Genomic DNA, 23,582 nt, shown 5'->3' on the forward strand with positions numbered 1-23,582 from the left:
ATATATCATCGGTGTCAACAAAAGCAGTTTGTAGCAGGTCATATGATACCACGTCATAGTAGTAGGTCATTATTTTTGTGTTTCTTCATTTATTTATTTTGATGATTTGTAGTGAACATTAACGATGAAGGTCCTGAATGTGCTCATGTGTGGTGCAGCTGTTGTAAACCCAATAAAACATCCGGAGACTGAGATGATCTCATTTCAGTTTGCTCAGTACGGCAGCAAGTCGCTGCCACCACCAAAAGAATATTTGCTCAGTTTCTTGTTAAGACAAGAAACTTTTTTTTATTATATATATTTTATATTATTTTAACCTGATCCTTTTAACCTAATAACAAAGTGTGTGTGTGTGTAAACAGAAAAGGAAATAAAACTGCAGTAGAGAAAACTAATCAATCAATGATTTTTCATTTGGATGATTCAATTTCTCAGATACACTGTATGGCCAAAAGTATGTGGACAGGCGTGTGTACTTTTGGTCTTTGGCTGTTTTTTATGGTTTGTTCTTTTAGTTCCAATGAAGGGAAATCTTAATGCTACAGAGTACCGTAATATTCAGACAATACTGCACTTCCAGCTTTGAGGCAACAGTTTGGTCCTTTTTCAACATGACAACGTGACTGGTCTGGTATGAGATGTCACCAATGTTCAGGTGTCCACACACTTTTGGCCACATGGTGAAGCTGGAATAAGATTTGAAGCTGTTTCATCGGTTTCTTGATTACTTTTGTCTCATGTATGTTGAGATTTCTCAGTGATGTCAGTTATTTGGATGAAACGCAGGATCTGAAAAAGAACAAATGAAATATCGACTTTAGGCTGATGAGTGAAGTTACTGAGAGCACAGAAATGTTCCATTACTGCAGGACGACTTTTCATAAACCAGCATTTTAGTTGTGCGACGTTTCCATCCAAATGCAGAGTTAACTTTAACCCAATTTACAGAAAATCGACAAAATAAAATTCAAGTTAATGCTTGTTTCCAGAGCAGCAGTCAAAGCTCAAACGATGGAGAACATGATGGAAATATGACGTTTCTGTTAGTTTCATGTATTGATGTGAGGAAGGTTACAGTCTCCTCATCATCGCTCCACACAGATCTGATGTTTTCAGCTCTTCAGTGACGTTTAAGTCACATGATTCATGTACGTCATCATTTATTCACTCAGTCTGTTTACATGATTATATTGGCAATATTTATGGATTTTGTTTAATCTTCTGCGTTTTCACTCAGATTTTTAACTGCTAATTGAAAACGGGAATAAAAACAGGTGGATTTAAACTCACCTGCTGAGAGTGAAAGTTCATTCTTAAACATGAAACATCGTTTGACACAAGTCGCTTACTAACTTCTTCCGGAGCTTTGAACCATATCTCATGTTCGTCATCAGCAGCAGTTGTCATGACAATAGTGCACTTGTCACCGTGTGACCATGGTTCCATACTTAGGTCACATGACTGCGCCATCTCCATGACAACTAAGCAAACTCCATCCTCAGTGGATGGAGTTTGCCATGAGTTGGTGAGGATGAAAGTCCTGAAAGAGCTAGTAAGTGGATCTTGAATTGAATTTGAGACATTACTGGCACAGCTGACACAGACTGACTATGACTGTAGTATTTCGGCCTTTTCCTCACTTTGTAAACTCCATGAGGCAGATTATTTTCAGTCACTCACATTGACATCTGTAAGCCACCTCCAGGTACTTGTAGGTGCCTCTACAGGGGTCTCCAAACACTGAGTTACTGGCTTTGACAGCACAGCTGCTTTTCCCGTTACAGCTGTGGATGCAGAGTGACGTGAGTGAAACTGTATGAAACTGAGTATCTAACTCCCTTGTTCAGCAAAGACTATGAAATGTACCTTTCAGCAACTTTGCTTGTGGGTTTTGAACAGAGGACGTTTTGGATCTGAGAGGCAGGTCGTCGGTAAGAGCATGTGGTCTGATCACGGCGTCCATAATCAGCTCCATAGACAAATAAAACCTGCCCTTCATCTGACAGAAAGAGAAGGAAAAGGAATAAATTCAGATGAAGAAACTATAAGTCTGCTTGTTACATGAATCCATCATACATGAAACTAATGAGACTGTGTGATCTTACCACACTGCAGCTGTGCCACAGAGCTCTCACATGCGACACTTCGGACTGTGAAAGTAAACATGAATCACGTGATAAAAACATAGTCGCATCTTTGATTCACATTGAGTCAGAAGCAGAAATGTAACTGACTTGCTGGGAAGCAGGCGAAGGTGGTGTCCAGGTATTTATAGATGCCATGGCAGGGATCAGAGGTACGAACCACGTTTATGTTTAGTTCACAAACCCTCTTGCCATCACATCTGCAGGGAGAACAAAAAGAACACGAGTCTGAGTTCTGGTTCTGGTTCTGTCAAACCTTCAGGCAGCGACTTCCAGAGCTTTCGACTTTAAATCTGGTCATCTGAAGGTGACCAGGCTTTTTCTGAAAATCACTTCTCAGACATTTTTAAAAAGCCTTCCATAATGCTAGCACACAGTTTTATTTCCAACATATCTCATCTGTTTTATCAGGGACTGAGCCCTAAAGGCAGAGGACCACTGTAAAACAGTAGACCCTGTTGTATTTTGTGTGTTTGTTTCTTTTTTCTTCTCCTTCTTTCTTTATTATTACACCCTTAATTTGACCCCCTAAACATGCTCAAAAACTCACCAAATTTGGCATGCACATCAGGTCTGGTGAAAAATTTGATAAAATGTAAAAACTATCCCCCAAAGTGCCAAAATGTGTTCTATAGCACCATCTATGTAACTAATATGGCTGCCACGGCCCGTAGGAATGTCGTAGAGAGATCGAACCAAAACTCGATTATTTGTCTCATCAAGACCTACAAATCATATGCTGACACCCCTGCTGACATCCACGGCTAAAATGAGCTCTATATGCTAAATGTATTTAAAGAAGCAGCCTTTACACCACTCAGGGGTTTTTGTTTTTAAAAGCAAATTGTTTTATTGGCATATAAAATTGCCCCCCCACCCCTCCAATTTCATCAGGTGGGGAACAATGATACAGTTTGATGCGGTTTGTTGGTTTTCTTCCTATCCTCCCCAATTTTTTGAGTCACCAGCTGCCACTGGTGTGGGGGTTGAATGCAGCTCATTTTTGTAGGGTGCAGCAGAAAGGCCTATATACATACAGTACATTATATACAAACTTTGTATGAAGTTTGGTGTTATTATCATTTATTTTACAATAATTATAGGTCTTATATATATAATTCAGTAGTGGGGATGACCTATGAGGGGAAGGGAAAAAATGGAGTGAGGGTGACAGTTTAGTGATAAAAAATACCATCAAAACTAAAATTTGTAGCTCTGTACTGCAGTTTTTCCTTTATTAGGGCCCGAGCACCTAGTGGTTCACTCACACTCTCCATTCAAATATATGAGTATTTTTCTGTGTCCAGCTGAAGTTACTTATTGTCTCTACACACCTGACAGTACACATGTCAATCAAGCTTTGACCAGGTCATGTGGGTTAAAAGTCTTTACTTTTCTAAAAATAGACTTGATGAAAATTAGGAAATTAATTTGTTTTACACACAAACTCATCAAGAGTTTTCAATTTACTAATTGAAATTCAAGTGAATGGGCCCAAAACTTGCTTAATTTTGATGACACAGGTGTGAGCAAGACAGACATGTCTCACCCTGCAGAAAATTCTCATCCTGTCAATCAATCTTTCAAAATAAAAGCACACCGCACTTGTAAGAAATATCCCTCATTTTTAAAAAGCAAAATGATCTGATCCCGACGGGCCAGAGTGCTTGCAGTTTTAATTACCATTATTGCTTTTTTAATCTTTTTATTATTTTATTGTTATTTAGTAGTCAAGTCCATTTTATTCAGGTAGGTAATAAAATCACAAATTACAAATGTCCCTTTCCTTGCATCAGCCTTACCCACATGTGTCCTAACAATAGTATGAGTGGTCTGATGACTCCTAAAAATAATATTAGAATAATATAATTGCATGATACAGTATGTGGAATATATTAATTGAGTTTGTACCTTTTCTTGAGGACGTTCAGAGTGCCGTGCAGAGAGCACTCTGTATTAGCAAGCTGGTTTGGAGGTCTGCCCTCGCTGCAGGTCTCGGCATCTGCTCGTCCATACAGAGCCGCCTGCACGCTGATCACTCCGGTCTCTGTGACATCACAGGGGGACACATAAGTGACACAAACAGAAGGAAAAATCAGTCAGAAAGCAAAGACTTAAAGGACATAGCACCATGCTGCTAGAATGACTATATCAGAATAAGCCTTAAGAAAACAACATTTGTAAAAATGTGTTTGAGTTTTTCAGTCGTACCACAGCTCAGGCGCTGGACGTTGTGCAAGCCATCACAGGTGACGACTCTCTCTGTGGACACAGCGGTGGGGGGGAAGACAGGCTGTGCTCTAGAAAGGCCTGAAATGGAAAGTTTGGTTTATAATGAGTATTTGTTAAATAAATAGCTGTCAAATAAAAACCCAAAAGAGCAGAAACAAATAATAATGAAAATGCTGGTATTAATATTCTAAAAGTGGAGCTATAGCAGGTTTGTCTTGATGTTTCCGAGGATGTGAGACAAAATGAGGGAAGTGACGAACAAACAAATCCCTCCTTGATGAACACAAATATAAAATTTCAGCTAAATAATAGACTTTGGCACCAAAAAGACACAGACGCACGTTGCACAGAAGGAGGACTGTGGATTTTTTCCATCATCACTTCCATTGTAAGGTCATTATGAAAGGATCTTCTAATGGTCAGTATGAACAGGAGGAATCATTACAGCAAGAAAACCAGGTTTCACTGTTCATTTGGGCTCCTGACTGTTGCTTTAAGACAGAATGGAAATACTGTGAAGCCGTCCTTTAACAGTGAGACTGGTCATGCTGTTCACCTGCATGAATATGATTGGATGTTGCTTGTCAGTTGTGAAGGAACCACTGATGCTACACATGACTGAAACAAGCTGCTGCAAGCTTGACTTCAGTGTTCTGTTTATTTATTTCAAGTACTGTAAAAGAAAACTGAATAACAGGTTATCATTTGATGTATTTCTTCAATATATCATACATGTTTCAGACAGTGTTTAAGTTCAGTTTAGTGTTAGTTTGTGTGTTCTGTGTCTATTCTAAACTTAGTTCTTTGCTGTGTAAGATGCGGCAGTTGTGTGTCTAACAGTTAAGTTTATTCTGTTATACCTTTACCTGAGCCAGTGATAAGATAAACTGTAGTTATGTAGATGTTTATGTGTAAAACTGATAAGCTTTAGAGGATAGTGTGGTTTGTCCTTAATTTAATATAGTAGTGATGTTATTTTGTGATGCTACTTGGTGCTTATGTACTGTCATATATGGTCGTGAAGAAAGACTGTTCCTAGGTTAGTTGATGGTCGGTTGCTGACCTGTAAGGTTAGTAAACAGATGTCTTAAATTCTGTACGAGCAGTATTTAAGGGACTGGTTAACCTTTCAGACAAAGAAAAGATAGCTAGGTGGTATCTTTGTCTCCAGAACTATGATGCATTATACTTCTGATTGTATTATTTGATTACATTATTTCATAACCTGACAATGCTCTCTTTGTGTGTTTATTGAGTGATCAGCAATTTCCCATTACAGTACCATGTGTAGTTTCCTGGTATCCTGGTTTTCTGTTTGATTGTATTATAAATACAGAATGATGGAGGTGAAGATCAAATAATAAAAGTTGGGTTTGTTTTGTGAGAAGGTTGAGAAGATGAAGAGGAAAAACAGGAAAAAAATGACAGGACTGAAAATGTGTTTAAATGTGGTTTTAGTTCATTTGAAATAAGCTTGATTATTGGTAAAAATGAGAATCATGGATCAGGATGGAATTATAACTTAACACAAAGACACGTGATGTAAAAGTATGTTTAACACTGTAGAACAGTTTCAAACATTTACCTGTTTTCACTAGCAAACACGCCGCTGCCAGCACTGAAAGACAAACATCACTGTTACATTCAAACTGAAAATGGATTTTTTTTCAATGTAAGTTAATTTATTTCTTCAGGTCTTTTTAAATCCAGCATAACTGTGAATTAATGAAAACATTCAGCTTGCAGTAATTCTACCTTTAAACCTTTGAACAAATGTATTCAGATCTACAGAACATAGATGTTTACACAGGTAAACCGTTTTAATGTTGTAACTAATGGCTTTATTAATAGTTAATAATTTAATAATGCTTAAAAGATAAATGGTAAATCAATAATAAGACTTTTGTGTTGCCAGGTTGTTGTTGGTGTTTCTCCAGCTTTGTCTTTTTGGCTCACTTATTAAAAACTTATTAACTTTTACAACTGAAGGTTGTTTTATTGGATTATTGTAAGAATTCTGAATTATTAACATTCATAAAGGCACATGACTTACTAATATTCACTAATATTTACTAATTCACATTGGTAAATGCAGACTTGCATGCTTTATTAGACTCTTTATTAATAACTTGACTGTTAATGACTCAACAGATTTTTGTCAACCTTGCAGTCCAAAAGTTGCACTTTTTCATGGTTTATAATTGATCTATAAAGTATTAGTAAAATATTAATTAACTATTAATGAAACTATTTGTTACAACATCCCTTTATAAAGAGTGACATAGTAGAAAGTTGTACTGACTTTTTGAACATGTAATGTATTTAATGTAATGTAATGTACAGTTTAAGTAGAAATACAACCACAGAAAAAAAGGCATGAAACAAAGAAAATGTACTCACATCAGTTAAGATTTGGCATTTTATCTTTTATCTGACTGTTTTTATATGTACTGTTTTATTCAATCCAATTAAACATAATAAAACTGATTTTCAGCAATAAAGCAGGAACTTTATAAAACTTTGATGTTAAATAAAGCCACAGAATAAAGATGTGTGTGTTCAGTCAGGTGTGTACTCACACAGAGAGCTGCTGAGTCTGAAACGAAGCATCTTTCAGAGGAAACGTCTTTAGGTGAAGAGTTAAAAGAGGGAAAATCTGCAATTTACTCTGTTGGGGCAACAACTGTCTGTTTATATGCAAAACAAGCGACCAATGAAAAAACAGACTGTGTTCCTTGTCAGAGAGTGGAAGAGGAAACTAAACCTGTTTTAAATAGTTTGTGATGAAAAGAAAACATCATCAGTCCAACAGCTCACAAGCTTTCAGGGAGGGCAAGACACTTCATAAATCCACATAAAGTTTTCTGACATTAGTGAGTCTGCTGAGTCCCTCAGTATATTCAAGAGACACAAACACTTGAGCCCCTTTAACCTTTTAGCACTTTGTTGATTGTTGCACGTATGTCTTGTTGTTTACAGTATTTCTTATGCACCAATGATTTCTGATCACCAAAGACAATGAAGACGCCTACAAGCTGGAGTCAGTCAACTGGTGCAGGGAAAACGACCTGGTCCTGAACGAAAAAAGACCACTGAAATGATCATCAACTTCAGAGCAAAACAATCAATGAAAACACCTATCTTCATCGACAGCCAACCTATTGCAATAACTGACTCCTTCAAATTCACTCACATCAGCAATAACCTGACATGAGACCACAACACTAACAGAGACTCTACTTCCTGAGACAACTCAAAAAACACAGAGACAGGAAAGGTCTACTGGTCTAATTTAACACAGCCATCAGTCAGAGCATCCTGTCACTATCCATTACTGAAACACATCTAAGCACACAATAAAGTTAATGTATAAAATTATCACCACAGCATCACAGATCAAAGGCTGTAAACTCCCCCACACTGGACTCCATATACACACAACGTACCATCTCACAAACTATCAAGATCACAGGTGACTGTCTGCACCCGGCTCACCATCTGTTTCAGCGTCTCCCCTCTGGCAGAAGGTACAGGAGGAAGGACTGAACGCCTTAACTGGAGCTTCTTCTCCAAAGCCGTACAGTTGATAGATACACAAAAATTGGTCTAATTGTATGTGTAGCTGTGTAGGTTACTATATGTTTTTTCTTTTTGCACTTATGTCCTTAATGTTTGCACAGGTGTTGTATGTGATGCATTATTACAGCTATTCCATGTGTATTTGGATTAATTCCACCAGCCTAGCTGTGTGCTGATAAAAGAAACTTGTCTGCTTCCAGTCCTTTCTTACAGTAACTAAAATGCTAATGCTTGATTGTCTTGCCTCAGTTTTGGAGTAAATTGTTTGCCAAATGACAAAATGTAAATGTTCTTGTTGTCATTTGGCAGACAAGAACAAACAAGAAAGATCTGAGACTTCCAGTGTCCTTCACTGAAGTCCAACAGCTTCCATCAGCACATTTAACTACATAAGAACAAGTAAAATATATAATTACAGCAACCTGCTTCTCTAATTGTTAATGCTTTTTCTTTATTTTATTTTATTTTTTGTTTAAAAGACTAAGAGTCAAACTGTCCAACACAAACCCACTGACACACACACAGAATGGACACACAATGGATTGTTTCACTGAATGTGTAACAGAGTTTAAACTTAATTCTTCAGAGAGTTTCAGGACAGCTGAAGACACCTGTCAGGTATTTCAGGTTTTTTAAAAAGTGCATCCTGCTGGGAAATCTACCAGCAGCTTCCTGCTTTACTGGTTATGATGTGATCATTAACCTGAGTTTACTGATCAAATCTGAGCTTCTCTCTTTCCGAGGAAACAGTTCTTTGTGTCGTGTCAATTGTTACCTCAGGCAGGGAGTTAATTCTGAGGTCAGTCCTCTTTTAGTTTAATTAAGAGTGTTTGATGGAACAGGATGAACAGGATGAACTTTTGTAAAACCAACATACCTGAAACACCTGACAGGTCTTCAGCTGTCCTGAGCCTTTCTAATAACTAATGTAGACAAAGTGGAATACTGGAAATAATAACATTGTCCACAAGATTTACTAAGAATTCATTTTAAACTACATTTACTTGTATCACAGATTCAGTTGGTAGAAAACACAAAGACCGGAATCTGAAACCTTGAAATGTTGCATGAAGCAAAACATCTGGACAAAACACACAAAGTGAAATTGTGTATTATGACACTGCAGCCAAAGATCATCTTTAACCTCTTCCACTGCCTCCCTACTATAGACCCATTTTGTTTTAGGGGGGACAGGGATCTTTAGGTGGAGATAGCTGGTCAATATTATCTGCCACATAGAAGTAGTGATACATCATCTGAAAGTTGTGAACCTGAAGATTAATTTGAAATGCAGTTCAGCACTGTGTCATGTTTTTCTAGTCATAAATCTGTATTCAAATTTTGAAAGTATGAGGGCTTAGAACATTATGATGGAAGTATATGATGGTCATTCCAATGCTCAGTTGTGTCTCATAAGTTGTTTTGGGTTGATACCATTTGTTACACAGATTTGGTGCAAGATTTTACCATTTTTAACCACTCACGAATTGATAAAAATGGCCAAAAGTCCCTCCAAAATTCCACATAAAGACACCAAGACCTTGAGGAACCACAGAAAAATTCATGCTGTGGTATCAAGAAATCTTTGACATTTGGAGATTTCTGTAAGAATTACATTTTTCAGTGATTGGATTGCAAACACTTTTGTTCTAGAAATTGCACAGAAACCCCCTTATTATAAATATAGTTAGGAAAGTCAAACATCCTCTGAATGCTCTCGGTCTCTAGTTTGTGGTTGTAAAGTTTCATGAGGCTTTGATTATCCTCGAGGTCACAATAAATCATTTCATACAGTGAGGTCAAGTTTCAAAAAATGGTTTCACTATAATAAAATGGCTTCTATGGGGACTAACATCATCACACATGAATACAGTCGGGCTCATTGAATCCACAACAGTCTCAGCTTTCCAGTCAGACCAAAATTTTATACAAGTCCAAGACTGTTTAGGGACCCCAGTACGCAGAAATATTCAAATACACCATTTTTAGAATAGTTGAAAATAACACATTTATACTGCATGAAAAAACTGATTGGGATTAGCATAAAGTGTTCATGTCTGTAAAGGGCAGACTCACGGGTACCAATAGAACCTATTTTCATTCAGATTCATTCCTGAGGTCAGAGGTCATGGGACCCCTTTGAAAATGGCCATGTCAGTTTTTCCCCTTGCCAAAATTTAGCATAACTTTGGAGCGTTATTTAGTCTCCTTCCCGACAAGCCAGCATGACAAGGATGGTACCAATGGAAGCTTTAGGTCATTTAGTTTCATATGATATCAGAATCTTCAACTGGCTTTAAAACTGACCCAGCTGCAGCCTCTGAAAGACAGTAAAGTCGGCCGAGGACGCCAGCATCCTTATGGAGTTCAAGAGGTTAAACAGAGACGGGGTGACAGGTTGAGTTACAGATAAAAACTAAAATCATCAACATAAATCAAAGTGTCTCCATGGTTGTCTAATTATACTGATATTTTGGTATAATTATGCAAAGCAACTTTATTCGTATATCATGTTTCAAACACATGGAGGCAATTCAATGTGGTTTACAGCATGAGCACAGATATGTGTGAAAACACAATTAAATGGGAAATAAAATCAATAACAGTATAATTAATGAAACGAAACAAAAGAAATATAGAACAGGTCCAGAGATAATACAGTTATAAGTGCAGTAAGAAAATGTTTTTACTTTCAAATTTGAACCTCCAACACTTCTGTCTTCTGATCACAGACTGATGGGACATTTTGCTGATTGATTACGAATGTCATTCATTTGAAAGAATATTGTGATATTACTGTAATTTCAATGTGTTCACACAGGATCTGCAAAACAAACAGATAATATATCCATGTTAGATCATTAATATTACTTGTTATCATTATCATTAACATCAAAAGTACAAAAGTCACAAAATAAAGCTTTTGCATTAATCGAGCTGAAAAGTTGCGATGAAAAGTTGTGATTGGCTGATTTTTTTTTATTTGGCAGCAGTGTTTTGTCCCACTTTAAACTGTATACTTCAATACTTTATTTATTCCCTTTGTGATAAGTATTTAAGTATCTATCCATCTACTGTGAGCAACTTTCCTGTCCACATGTGGACCATATAAATATAATCAGCCTCTGATACTCACATTGACACATGTACGCCACCTCCAGGTACTTGCTGATGCCTACACAGGTGTCCCCAAACACTGAGTTGCTGGCTCTGACAGTGCAGCTGTTTTTCCCGTTACAGCTGTGGATGCAGAGTGACGTGAGTGAAAACAGGCGTGAATGTGCACTGAAGCTCAGCTGTCATCTGAGAGACATCTTTCACTGCTCTGCACTTCTAAACTTTATACACAGTCTGGATTTCCTGAACCTGAAGTTAAAATCAAACAGTACCTTTCACCGACTTTGCTCACAGGATTGGAGCAGTAGGTATCTCGGACCTGAGCAGGTGAGCGTTGGTAAGAACATGTGGTATGGTCGCGGCGTCCATAATCAGCACCGTAAACAAATAAAACCTGACCTTCATCTGACAGAAACACAAGGAACAGTTGGACAGGCAGAGACCAAAGAAATGTAGTTGAATATTGAGATTGAGAGTGTTGGAATGTGATGTAAATATAATTTTGCTGATGTTTGTTCCATTATTAATGCACCATATTTACAAAACCATATGCAAAAGAGAGTGATCTTACCACATTGAAGGTGTGCCAAAGAGTGCTCACATACAACAAGGTGAACTGTCAAAGTAACAAGAGACGGATTAGACGACACACTATGAAGGCCTGTTCACAGCTGACATACCCAAAACTAAACTGGTGAGCTCATCGCTAACACGCTAGCCCAGTCGAGAATATACCAGTGCTAATCAGTCACCGAAGTTCTCCAAACCACTGTCTATTTTCTGTTTACTCCCCCATCTTTTCCTCTCAAGATTGTACATCCAACACATCCTCATACCAAAATGACAGAATAGGTCTATTTCTAATGACTCTCAAAACGACCTATATGAGTGTTTTCAGCGCCCTCTAGAGGACGGATGGGAACCAAAAGAATGAGCCACAGGACCATTTTATGATATAATAATGTTTTATGGTGTGACAATACTGTGGTTAAGGTCTGGTCAGGTTTAGGCACACAGGTTTAGGCACCATTTGGTTATGTTTAGGGAAAGATCATAGTTTGGACATCTGAGCCACGGCGACCCACGGTGTCTTTCACAGAGAAAGACGCTTGTTTGGAAGCGGGAGGTGAACCGTGGTCTCCTGCAGCAAACACCAGTTCTTGCCATCTTGCTTCTTCTTCTTTCGCTAAAGAAGAACGTGATGCAAAATACTGGTGCGAGACCCTCTATGGACAATATTAAGACGATTACTATGAGAAAAACAAACTACAACTTAATTACTTAATTTCAGTATTACAGTTAGAACATATGTATGTTGTATGTGCTCACATATTAAAAGCGAGGAAAAACAAGATACAATTAACTAATGCATGTAATTAGTACAACAGGTGGATAAACCAACAAGAGTGTGCATAAATGTATTGATCATGTATTTACAAATTCTGGTCATTTATGTTCAAAAGCAATATCAGTCCCAGTGGGGTGAAGTCATCATAATTTAGTGGTGCTTGTAAGAAAGACAAAGGTCTCAGAAGCAGGACCTAGAGTAGTATTCAGGAGATCAATGAAAGAATCCTGTGAAGAGTCATCTATAGATAATGTTAAAAATATATGTTGGGAATATGTGCTAGAGAAGGATAATCAATATGTTGCCCTTGAGGTCTTTAATGTGTTACTTATGCAAATGAAACAGAGAAACAAGCGCCGATTAGAGAGCAGACAGTCAGGAAGTCGAGATCACCCTGGATAGAGGAGAAACTGAAGGACCTGATGAAGCAAAGAGATCATGCAAAAAATGTAGCTATCAGATCAAATGATGAGTCTGACTGGCAAATTTATAGGAAGTTACGGAATTATGTAACAGGATTAAACAAAAAGAAAAAGTAATTGTTTTATGAAAATAAAATTAAATATGTAAAGAATGACAAGAAACAGTTGTGGAGTTTAGTGAATTACATGATGGGACGCATATCTTGCATATCATGAGGTGGAAGAGAAATCCTTGACTAAACCAGTGCAAATTGCTAATTATTTTAACGATTATTGTCATGTTAAGGAAAACAATTTGAGGAGTAATATGCACCAAGCCAGTAATAATACTACCAAAATACTAACTAAGGATTTAATGATGAAGAATAAGAAGTGTAAATTTAAAGTTAAAACTACAGATGTTGAGTATCTGCTTAATAAATGCAAGGACAGACTAATAATTTAGATTTAAAACTTCTTAGAATTGTTGCCAATTTAATTGCTGTTCCTGTCTGTCATATTAGTAACTTGAGTACTGAAAATGTATTTTTCTACAGGTATGGAAGATCCGCTTCAAAGAATTCAGCTGTACCATTTTCTGGTACAAAGAGACGCCTCGTAAATTTATTATGAGCTTTAGGAAAGGTAATGGAGAGAATTATTTTTGAACATATACAAACTTATTTTGATGTTCACAACTTCAACAGTGAGCAAGCAAAGTGAGTAAGATAATAGGATGCAGTTTTACTTGATTTCAGTTTGGTGTTTGATGTTATACATCATTCTATGTTGTTAGATAAGCTGAAACAGCACAGCTTCACTTTTACTGCATTAAAGTGGATGGAGAGCTTCCTGACAAATAGGAGGCAGACAGTTCCTCCTGTTGTCTTCCCATCGACCATGCAACTAGGTCAATTTTGACTTGGGAGGACAAAAGTCCACAGATGCTATAAATTTTAATAAAACACCCAAAATTCAATGAAAGTAGTGATCATTACTTTTACTTGCAAAGTGTGTGGTATGGAACAATCCATGTGATTTTCAGGCAATTAGATGACAGAAATCCATATTTCTGACCCGAGGACATTGGGAGGGTTAATGGCAGTTTGTTAAAGATCAGACATGTTACTTGTGGAGTACCTCAAGGTAGCTGTTTGGGGCCACTATTGTGTTCTGTATTTGCTAATGATCTTCCATTAGTTTTAGAAATTGCTCAAATTGCTATGTATGCTGACGATTCAACAATATATGCAGCTGCATCATCATCAGGAAAGCTTGATAAATGAGGAGTTGAAGTTAGTGGTAGAATGGGTAACAAACAACATATTGGTGCTTAATGTTGTTAAAACAAAATCTAGTATAATAGGATCAAGGTATCCGTTAAAAGCTGAACCAAGGCTGAAATTAAATATAAACAATATACCTATTGAACAGGTACAAGAGACAAAACTTCTGGGTATAACCTTGGATCATAAATCATCATGGACTAAGCAAATTGATAACATTGTGAGTAAAATAAAGGAGAAAAAAATATATAATTTGTGATCGGCTTAATGTCCTGTTGAAAGGATGACAATTTTGCTTCTCTTCTGTATAAACTTAATTCAATGAGATGAGCTGGTTTGTTTGGTGTGTTTATGTGTTTATAGTGTTTATGTTAAAGTGTGTATGACTGTATATGTGGTGGACCCCATGAAGAACAGCCAATGCTTATGCTGGTGCTAATGGGGATCCTAAGAAAGAAAGACGGTCACATGACCCTCGCCGTGCAGGAGGGAGGAGTCCATCAAGAGTCACCCCCCCCCCACCCCCGTAAAGGAATCACAGCAGATCTACTTAAACAAATTTAGTTCACAGCTTTTTGAATGCTGCTGGTTAAACCTATTTGTAGCTTTGCATCACTCAGATACAAATACAAATTGGCTATTACTCAGAGAGGAAAACGTCCTAAATACCTTCACATCAATTTCTTGCATTTGAAGTGTTTTTTGTGTTGTGTTCATGTTTTTTTATATATGCATTCTATGTTTGAGTTATCTATGTTTGGTGCTGTGTGTTCTGTGTTGTAACGCTGCTGCGCAAACAATTATTTAAGTTATTGAATCTTGAATCTTGTCCAGACTTACTTGCTGGGAAGCAGGTGTAGTTGGTCTCTAAATATTTAAAGATGCCATTGCAGGGATCAGAAATACGGACGACATTTGTGTTTAGTTCACACACCTTCTTGCCATCACACCTGTGGGAAAAACAAACAAAAAGAACTCAAATACTGTAAATTCAATTTTACTGATATCAAAATCACATCACATTTAAGTTATAATGAGATCTGATGGGGGTTTAATGTTAAACCTCAGTGAGCTGCTTTGTTTGGGTGTTTGTCTGACCGTTTGGCTATTTCAGCGACTGTTTGTTTGATGATCAGGATGTTTTATATATGATGTGCATTAATATTTGCATGGATGACAAGAAGGAATGAGATATGTCATTGCTTTTTGTAACTTTTTACCATCTGTCAAACCACTACACCCTGTCATGGAACTGCTCCTGTCCCTATACAAACATACATATTTCCAGAGATCCCTCATTGAAAACCTGCCCAAGGAAATACGATCATCACAGCGACAGACTGAATAAAAGAGGCAGAAGAGGAGGCGTCTGACAGGAAATAGGCCTCCACATGAAATGGAAGGTTTTACCCACATCAGCGCAGAAAGGACTGAAGTCTCAGGTAAAAGCAGAGGGCGGGGCTCTGAGTGTATATCAGTGACTCGTGGTGTAGACAGTATACAGCTCAGGAAACAGTCAGCATTGAGGACATTGAACTGTTGTGTCTCACCCTGAGGCCAGTCTATCTGCCTCGGGAGTTAAGAAATATTCTGATATGTTCAGTTAATGTTCCCCATGGTGGTGATGCATGTAGAGCTGCTTTCTGAGTCATGGACTGTGTACAAGAACAGCTGCAATGTACCCCATATGCCCCCATCATTATTGTGGGAGATTTGAATAATGCACTGCCTGGTTCTTAGCTATATATACAATGTGACACCAGGAAAATCGATATTGAACATGTCACTATGCCAGCTGTAACATGCTAACTGCTGTATGTTTCCTGTTAAGTGCATGTTAACATGATAACTTCATACTTGTTATCAACACATGGGATCTTTAGGGACATGACGTCTTGTTTTGTTGGAGATGGAATTAAAATGACCTGATTTCCTGCAGCCCCTTCATTCAGCACACATGCAGACATACTGATTTTATTGGGTTTGTACCTTTTCCTGAGGATGTCCACAGTGCCGCGCTGGGAGCACTTTGTATTAGACAGCTGGTTTGGAGGTTTTCCCTCGCTGCAGGTCTCAGCGTCTGCTCGTCCATACAGAGCTTCCTCCACACTGATCACTCCGGTCTCTGTGACATCACAGAGGGACAGACACATTATCAGAGAGATTAAACTACAATGAGTCTTATAGTCCATGTTAACTTTCTCTACTTGCATCAGTATTGGTATATCAATAGATTTTTTGTTCTGCCCCTCCTAGAACTTTAAGGTAATTGTAGTTTTGTGCCCCCTTGGCTCTTGACCCCATGATATGTTGATATGTTGAACTTGTTAGCAAACAGTTGCTTATATCCACGTCCAGCAGTTACAGAGCAACATCATCATTCATTTGGAGTCGTGTTTCTGTCCACCTGGTGAATGTAAGTCCAATATTCACTCTCTTTTAGTTCTGTTTTTACTCTCTACCAACTCCTGAGGGAAATATCTGGCTCTTTAGCTGCTAAATACTCCACTATGTTCACCAGCTAGTCTACAGCTAACTGTGTCTGTTTGCTGTTTGGTGCTGAGCAGGTAGTGTTGGTAGTGTAGGTAGTTCAGTCATACCACAGCTCAGGTGTTGGACACTGTAGCCGTCATCACAGGTGATAATTCTCTCTGTGGATACAACTAACAGATTGTACACATATGAAGGGATTAGTTGAAGTGTGCTAAAGTTACATATGTAAAAATATATACTGCATTGACTCAGATATTTACCTGCTGTTGTGAGCAAACAGGTTGCTGCCAGCACTGAAAAAGACACATCAGTGTCAAACATGAGAACAGTTTTTTTCTTTTGCTTTTATGTAAAACCATCCAGCATCCTGTGTATTACAGGCTGAAACATGAATTAATTCAGTAACCATTAATCATTTGAACCATGAGTATAACCTTAATGTCAACTTCAATCAACACAGAGGTCCTTTATGTTTATACAACCTGATTTCTTTCACGTTTAATTGTGCTTGTAAGGAAAAAAAATCTCTCACCAACCTAATTAAAGTCATTTCACTAAGTTTGGTAATTCACCCAAAAGTAAAACAACAAATCAAATCTGATCCTCAGTACAAACATTTCAAACTACGGAGGCCATGTCAGTATATTTAAATCAATCAAACAATCAATTACTTTAATTGTACTCAATGGCCAGTTGGTTGTGCTGCTGTGCAACACAGGATAAAAACACAAAGCACATCAACACAACATAAAAATATAAAAACATCTGACAGTTGAAAGCAGAGTAACAGTTTCAACATAAATATATAAATAATGTGACATTTGAAGGTGTCTTAGATTCCTTTAGATTAGAGTCCTGAGTAGGTTTGTGTGCTCAGGTCAGCTTTTCCTCACAGACTTCAGTTGAGAGATGATTGAGGGGATGAAAGAGTTTTTGTGTCTGTTAGTTTTTAATAATAATCTAAAAAGAGAAGCAGAAGGTCAGATCTGACCAACAGGAGCCGGAGGGACTCTGCTGTCTTTAACAGACAGACTTTTACGTTGAGCATCAGCTGCAGACATTTACCACCATATTCACATTTTCCTGTTTGACAGTCAGAGAATACCAACAAATAAAAGAAAAGGATTAACTCAATTACAGGTCAAAAAAACATTGACGTCAGAGTCCTGTCCACATGGGATGTAATTAATCAGCTATGGCTTTGAGTTTATCCCCTCACTGAAAACACAACCATGTCGTACAGTATGTCTGACCCTACTCTGTTCTATGAATGATAGATTTAAAATCATGGTCCCATCCAACACTCTAAAACTCCAGTTAGATATTACAAAGCAGAAATCTAATTGAATCAAAGTTGTAATATTTCTGAATGGACATTATTCCAGTGAGTGTACTCACACAATGTGCTGCTGAGTCTGAAGCGGAGCATGTTAGAAGGTCCAAGTGAAGAGTCCGACTGATGTTACAGACACACCTGTATTTATTCTGTTGGGTCATATTTGTTTCATATGAAAAACAGTTTAAACTCGACCCTGGCTCCCGTCCAGCGGGTTAAAGTACAGTTTCTGTGAAGCCAGAATGTATGTATTTATTGGGTGGAGCAGACTGTAGTTAAGATACTGAATTATCATACATTCCACGATTATCAAAAAAGAAAAACATTTCCAAAGAACTCCCAAGATTTAAGATCTAAGGATATTTGCAAAGTGATTGCTCAGTGTTTGGTGTGCTGAGGACCCCTCCCTTCATTCAGGCAGCATTTCTACAGTAAAAATCCCAATCCAGTCTTTTATAAATGCGCTTTTTTCTTTAATCCAGTGTTCCTTCGTCATAGAAGCATATGAAGACTGCAGAGTTATTATGTTGTTATCTCTCCAGTGTTTTTAAACTCTTCTCAGCTCTGTTTGATACAGAATACAATGAACAAGTCTCGAAACATCAGCACGCCAGAACGTTACCGTGTTCACCATCTTAGTTTAGGATGTTAGCATGCTAACATTAGCACTAAACACTAGGGATGGGTTTGATTAATATATTAATCAATTACTAATCTGATAAATCTTTTTTTCACTCTTTGATATCCATTCCTTATTGATGGACAGTGAGCGTGCACATAGTGGTCTCAGACTGTTGGACCCCACTGTACATATTATACTTTCGATGACTACTTATTACTAATTACTGTACATGTTATTCACAACATCAGATATTCTTTCTTTTTCAACTGAACTTATGTCTTGCATTATGGGTTGTTTGTAGCCTTACTGTTGCTTGTTAAGTTAGTTTCTTTCAATTTCTTGTGTGTTTTAGATTAGAAACACAGCGAGTGTTGAATCATCCTCAAACAGCCGAGAATGAAGCTGTCACAGATGATGAGGAGAAAATCATTGGGACAGCTTCTGACTCTGACAGGGGAGACTGTGAGGAAGTGAAGGACGAAATACACAAACATGTTTTTTACTTTATTGGAAGTATTTAGTCTTATAATCAGGGTCATCTAATCATTGGATTTCCTCTCTGTGCGATTACTCATTGTGGAATCGAGTAGATCACATGACCACTTGATTTGTGAAAAATGTGAGAATCAATGTCCCTACTTAACAGAAAGTACAGTTGAGGCTGATGGGAACGTTGTTAGTCTGCAGAAAAGTATTGGTCAAGTTTAGATCTGATGATGGCGCTGAATGAAAAGAAAGGATAAAGTAATTACAGACAATTCAACTTGATCAAACTTGTCATAGAAGTCCACAGTAAAATCAACTAAAGGTGCTCCAGCGTGATCCAGGAAGTCCACAGGAAAATGAGCAATGCTCACATTTATCAGTGTGCCAGTTTACAGTCATGGAGAGCAGGGTTCTGTTTAATCAGCTCTCCTGAGGTCATCTGGCCGTCACAAAGGCTAAGAGCAGAAATCCCAGCTATCCTAGAGTGGGCCAACTCAGTTTAAAGCTTCCTGCCACAGTAGTAATTTTGTCCCCACCTCAAATCCTGACACAGCAGAGAGAAGTCTGTGATATACACAGTTCCTTAGTAATTATTACACACTACTGAAACACTACTCTAACAATATTAACAGTAACATCACCAGTCTGCAGGCCTCCCATGTGAAGGTCAAACTCATGATGACCCCCCTCCACACTTATTTTGGGCTCCTCATTTGGTGCCATGTGTCTTTCTTCTTGGGGCAACTGTGCTGGACATGAAATCAACAATCCTGCAGGAGAAAAAGCCCTGTGCTCCAAAACTGAATGTTCACTCAAAGTACCTCACAATTCAGCAGTCACATGATGACAGCCCTTTAAACTCAGGCACATGTTGTTGGAAAGTCCAGCAGTGACTCCTAGTGGACGAGAATATGAATGACAGGCTGCTGATTCAGTCACTGCAGATTAAGTGAACAATGAAAGGGACAGTTTTTCTCATCAGGGCTATTTTGTTCTGTGTTTATGAAACAATGAAAGAACTGATTATTACCTGTAAAAAAAAAAAAACCATTTCCAAGTTCATTGTTTGGTCTCAGTCTGCTGCCTGATTAATCAAAGAAAGTATAATTGTTCCATATAAAACATGTTAATTTGTAGAGCATCTTTCAAACACTGAGGTCAACTAAAGTGCTTTACACAAGGAATATAAATGCATTAAAACACACAGAAATGGGAAAAAATCAATAACAGAATGATGGAAACAAATAACAATAGACCCAAAGTTAATAAAGGAAATAAACTTGCAGTAGAGAAAATTAATAAAGAAATATTATAATTAGATAGTACGACTTTCATTGGCTTCTTGATTACATCCCACACCTCTCTTGACATTGCACTTAATCACAGACAGATGAGACATTTTGCTGATTGAGTATGAATGTTATCATATCTACATGTTGTTGTATTACTGTAGACATGGAGCTGCAAAAGAACAGACAGAATATTCACTTCAGTGTTCTGTTACTACAGAAGTGCTCCTTATAAACCAAAGTTTTACACTTATTAATGCAACTGCATAGATGAACAAATGTCCCGTCATTGTGTTTGGTTCCACTTTAAATCAAGAACAGTTGTGGCCTCAGTAAATGACTGGAAGCTTTTGACTTTACAGAACCTAAACATTCGGCTCTGGTCTGGTTGATTCATCAGTAACATTATGTCTGGGCTAATGCTAATGCTAATTCTGGATGAGCAAGAACGTTATGTTCAAACATTCTGAAGAGAGTCAGTCTGTTGCATTACTGGAGAGCACAGTCACATGGACACATCTGTAACCATGGTAACTGTACACAACAAAGAGAGCGACAACTGGTGCTTCAAAATGCTTAGAAGACATGAAAATTAAAAATGTGACTAATATGTTGAGTAACACTGTACACTGACTTGAAGCATAACAACACGTATCAAGTTGTGGTTCTGAGCTTACAGCTTTTGAAATTGTATTTGGTTTTTGTAACGTTTTATTGTTTTAATTGGGTCGCGGTGGTTGGGGTTACTGCTGTAATTGTCTTTATGTATGCATGTATTTGAAAGCATGTGAATACATTGACATGGACCACCATGTCTTAACATGGACCACATTGTATTTTGACATGCAAGTGATTATTTTAACCCAAAATATGATCTTTCTCTAACCAAGTGGTTTTTGTGCCTAAACCTAACCAGAACTTAACCACAGTGTTGTCGAATCATAAAACATCATTACTGTTTAACAAGCACATCAAAATACACTAAGATATTAAGGGCCAAGGATGGACAGAGGTAGCCTAATCAGAATGCCTAACCATAAATAACAGCACTGCATCCTTATCGGTTATCAGACACTGATAATGTTTATTAGCTGACAAAACAGACTTGGACAAAACTTGGGGTTGGTCTCCAAACAATCCCTTCTCTGAATAGAATCACTTGCTCCAGTCTGCTGCAGCATTCAAGCCTTTATTCTACTCTGTTTCTGCACCTTGTCAGGCTCAGAGATAATAATACATTTGCATTGACGTTGAAAACCTGTGTAGGTCTACTTTTTTTCCACACATAAAACTGATGAGGAATCAATAAGGGAATTGATAAAAAATTGGACCGATAAGTAGAATCGATCATGTCATTGGTATAAATAAAATCTTATCAATTCCCATGCCTAATCTCAATGCATCTTGGGTGTATTCACACCTGTACTTAGAGTGGCCCACTTGTGATTGGATCACTCAAGACACATGTTAATGTCAAGTGTAAACAGAGCCTCAAATACGGTTCACAAATGTATAGCTTCGTTTTTTTCAAAGAGGCTCAGTCATTTCCTAGAACAGATACAACAATTTCCTAAAAAGATTCACTTAAACAGGAGTAAATTGTGTATTTTCAGCTGCAGACTGATACACATATGGCAGAAACATAAATATAAATAATGGTATGTAATATAATAGTACATAGGAGATATTCCTGCATATAACCCCTCGTGAAGCCACAATTTGTTTTTACACTTCAATTTCTGTACGGATTTATAAAAACGAGATGTTAATTAGTGAGCTTTAGAGGTGCTGGGAGATGGATGTAATCTGCAAGCAGGTGTCAAATAAATGTATTGAAATGTAGTACAGTAGAAGGATAAAGGAATACATAATAGAAATACACAAGTAAATTGTAATTAACTATAGTACTTGAGTAAATGTACTTTGTTAGCTGCCACTGCTCTAAAATACTTCTACTGAAACACAAAAATGCTACATAAGACATTTTAACTTTAAACAGATCCACTTTACTAAAGTACCATTCATTGATCTATTGGTCTCTGTTATGTGTGTGTATGACACTGCATGTACAGTATGCCATTGGTGTTTAATCATTTTGATGATGCATTCCTGTGGGGGAAATGGTGGTTTGCTTTAATTGCAGTTGGCAGTAAAGTGGTACCAGGACAGCACACACAGCCCAGAGGCAGCTGCTGTCAGCGGAACTTTGATTTCACTGGTGATTAAAGAGGTTTTTATTCTGGGGCCTCATCAGACTGGTGCAGAGCTTCAGCCAAGGCCTGACGGAGAGAAATGAGTATACTGTCTGATGTCACACATTTCTAAATATCCTGAACCACTCCCCTTATTATGTTGCCAACTGTGAGTGTGTTTGTGTTGACTAGAAAGTGTCAGAATACCAAAATGTTGCACATTTTCCAAGAGTGCTGAACACTCACAGCAGTCTGGGCTTTGGCTTCTCTTTTCTATGAAGCATTGTCAATTCTCAAAGTGCTTTTCACTTGTATAACTCAAGAGCTTCTAACTCTTGACTTTTTTATCCGTAAGTTTGTTAATGTTTCTCCCCCCCCCCAAGAGCACTTGCATAAACAGAGAGAAACTTGAATCAGGAAGTGTGTATCTTCCTGTTTGATCAACGTGCTTCACACTTGAAACCTGCCTGTGGGTTCATGTTTGATAAAAATCATAAGAATGTGGTTAACAGTTTTCACAGAACTTCAGTTTCACTCCTCTAGCAACAAGTCAAAACATCAACCTTGTTTTGATATTTAATTAAGAAAATTAGAATGAAAAAACACTTAAATGCATTAAAGTTACTACAAGGAACTTTCATTTTGTGTTGACTTAGTGGCCCCTGTAGACATGTTTGTTTGTGGCTGTGTAAGATTAATAATTGTAATATGATGATGGTGAAGCAAAGTAAACTTTGTTTAGACATAGCCGATCTTTTCACAGATGGTCTTGTTTGTTTATGTAGGTCATATAGAGGCATCAGAGGCATCATGAGACTGTTTCAGAACCAGTTAAAAGTTCCTTGTAGTAACTTTAAAGCCCAGAGAAGTAGTCTAGACAATGCAGATCACAGGATTTAAGTTAGACAATTATGATTTTAAAAACATTGAATGTTATTTACAGGAAAGAAACCAAAACCCCTTTCAAAATAAAAGCTCCTTTTTAAAAGTGGGATGTTGACCACTTAAAAAAAATCTTAAGTGTCTATACATAGAGCTAACAAATGCCAATGGATAT

The 23,582-nt window shown here is 37.6% G+C and overlaps 1 protein-coding gene across 1 annotated transcript; it reads right to left on the reverse strand.

The window, feature by feature from the left end:
• Positions 1-120: 120 nt before the first annotated feature.
• On the reverse strand, positions 121-18,129 carry LOC137185286 (L-rhamnose-binding lectin CSL1-like). Its single transcript, XM_067593633.1, has 17 exons — positions 17,999-18,129; positions 16,708-16,893; positions 16,097-16,232; positions 14,948-15,057; positions 11,644-11,688; positions 11,345-11,477; positions 11,092-11,195; positions 10,775-10,779; positions 6,956-6,986; positions 5,962-5,994; positions 4,356-4,454; positions 4,056-4,191; positions 2,235-2,344; positions 2,106-2,150; positions 1,867-1,999; positions 1,681-1,784; positions 121-789 (listed from the first exon to the last, which is right to left on the reverse strand). Exons 1-17 carry the CDS (start codon positions 18,027-18,029, stop codon positions 764-766), a joined length of 1,467 nt encoding a protein of 488 aa, XP_067449734.1. The 5' UTR covers positions 18,030-18,129; the 3' UTR covers positions 121-763.
• Between the last annotated feature and the right edge of the window lie 5,453 nt (positions 18,130-23,582).

Source organism: Thunnus thynnus, chromosome 6 (assembly GCF_963924715.1).
Source record: "Thunnus thynnus chromosome 6, fThuThy2.1, whole genome shotgun sequence".
Classification (NCBI taxonomy): domain Eukaryota; kingdom Metazoa; phylum Chordata; class Actinopteri; order Scombriformes; family Scombridae; genus Thunnus; species Thunnus thynnus.

What these genes read in the sequence shown, in the direction of transcription:
- LOC137185286 (XM_067593633.1), bottom strand. Translation starts at nt 18,029, where the DNA reads ATGCTCCGCTTCAGACTCAGCAGCACATTGT. An exon ending in CGTCCAGCGCCTGAGCTGTG is followed by an intron (nt 4,192 to 4,355) that starts GTACGACTGAAA and finishes GTGATGTCACAG; the next exon opens with AGACCGGAGTGATCAGCGTG. An exon ending in ACAAGCAAAGTTGCTGAAAG is followed by an intron (nt 1,785 to 1,866) that starts GTACATTTCATA and finishes CTGCATCCACAG; the next exon opens with CTGTAACGGGAAAAGCAGCT.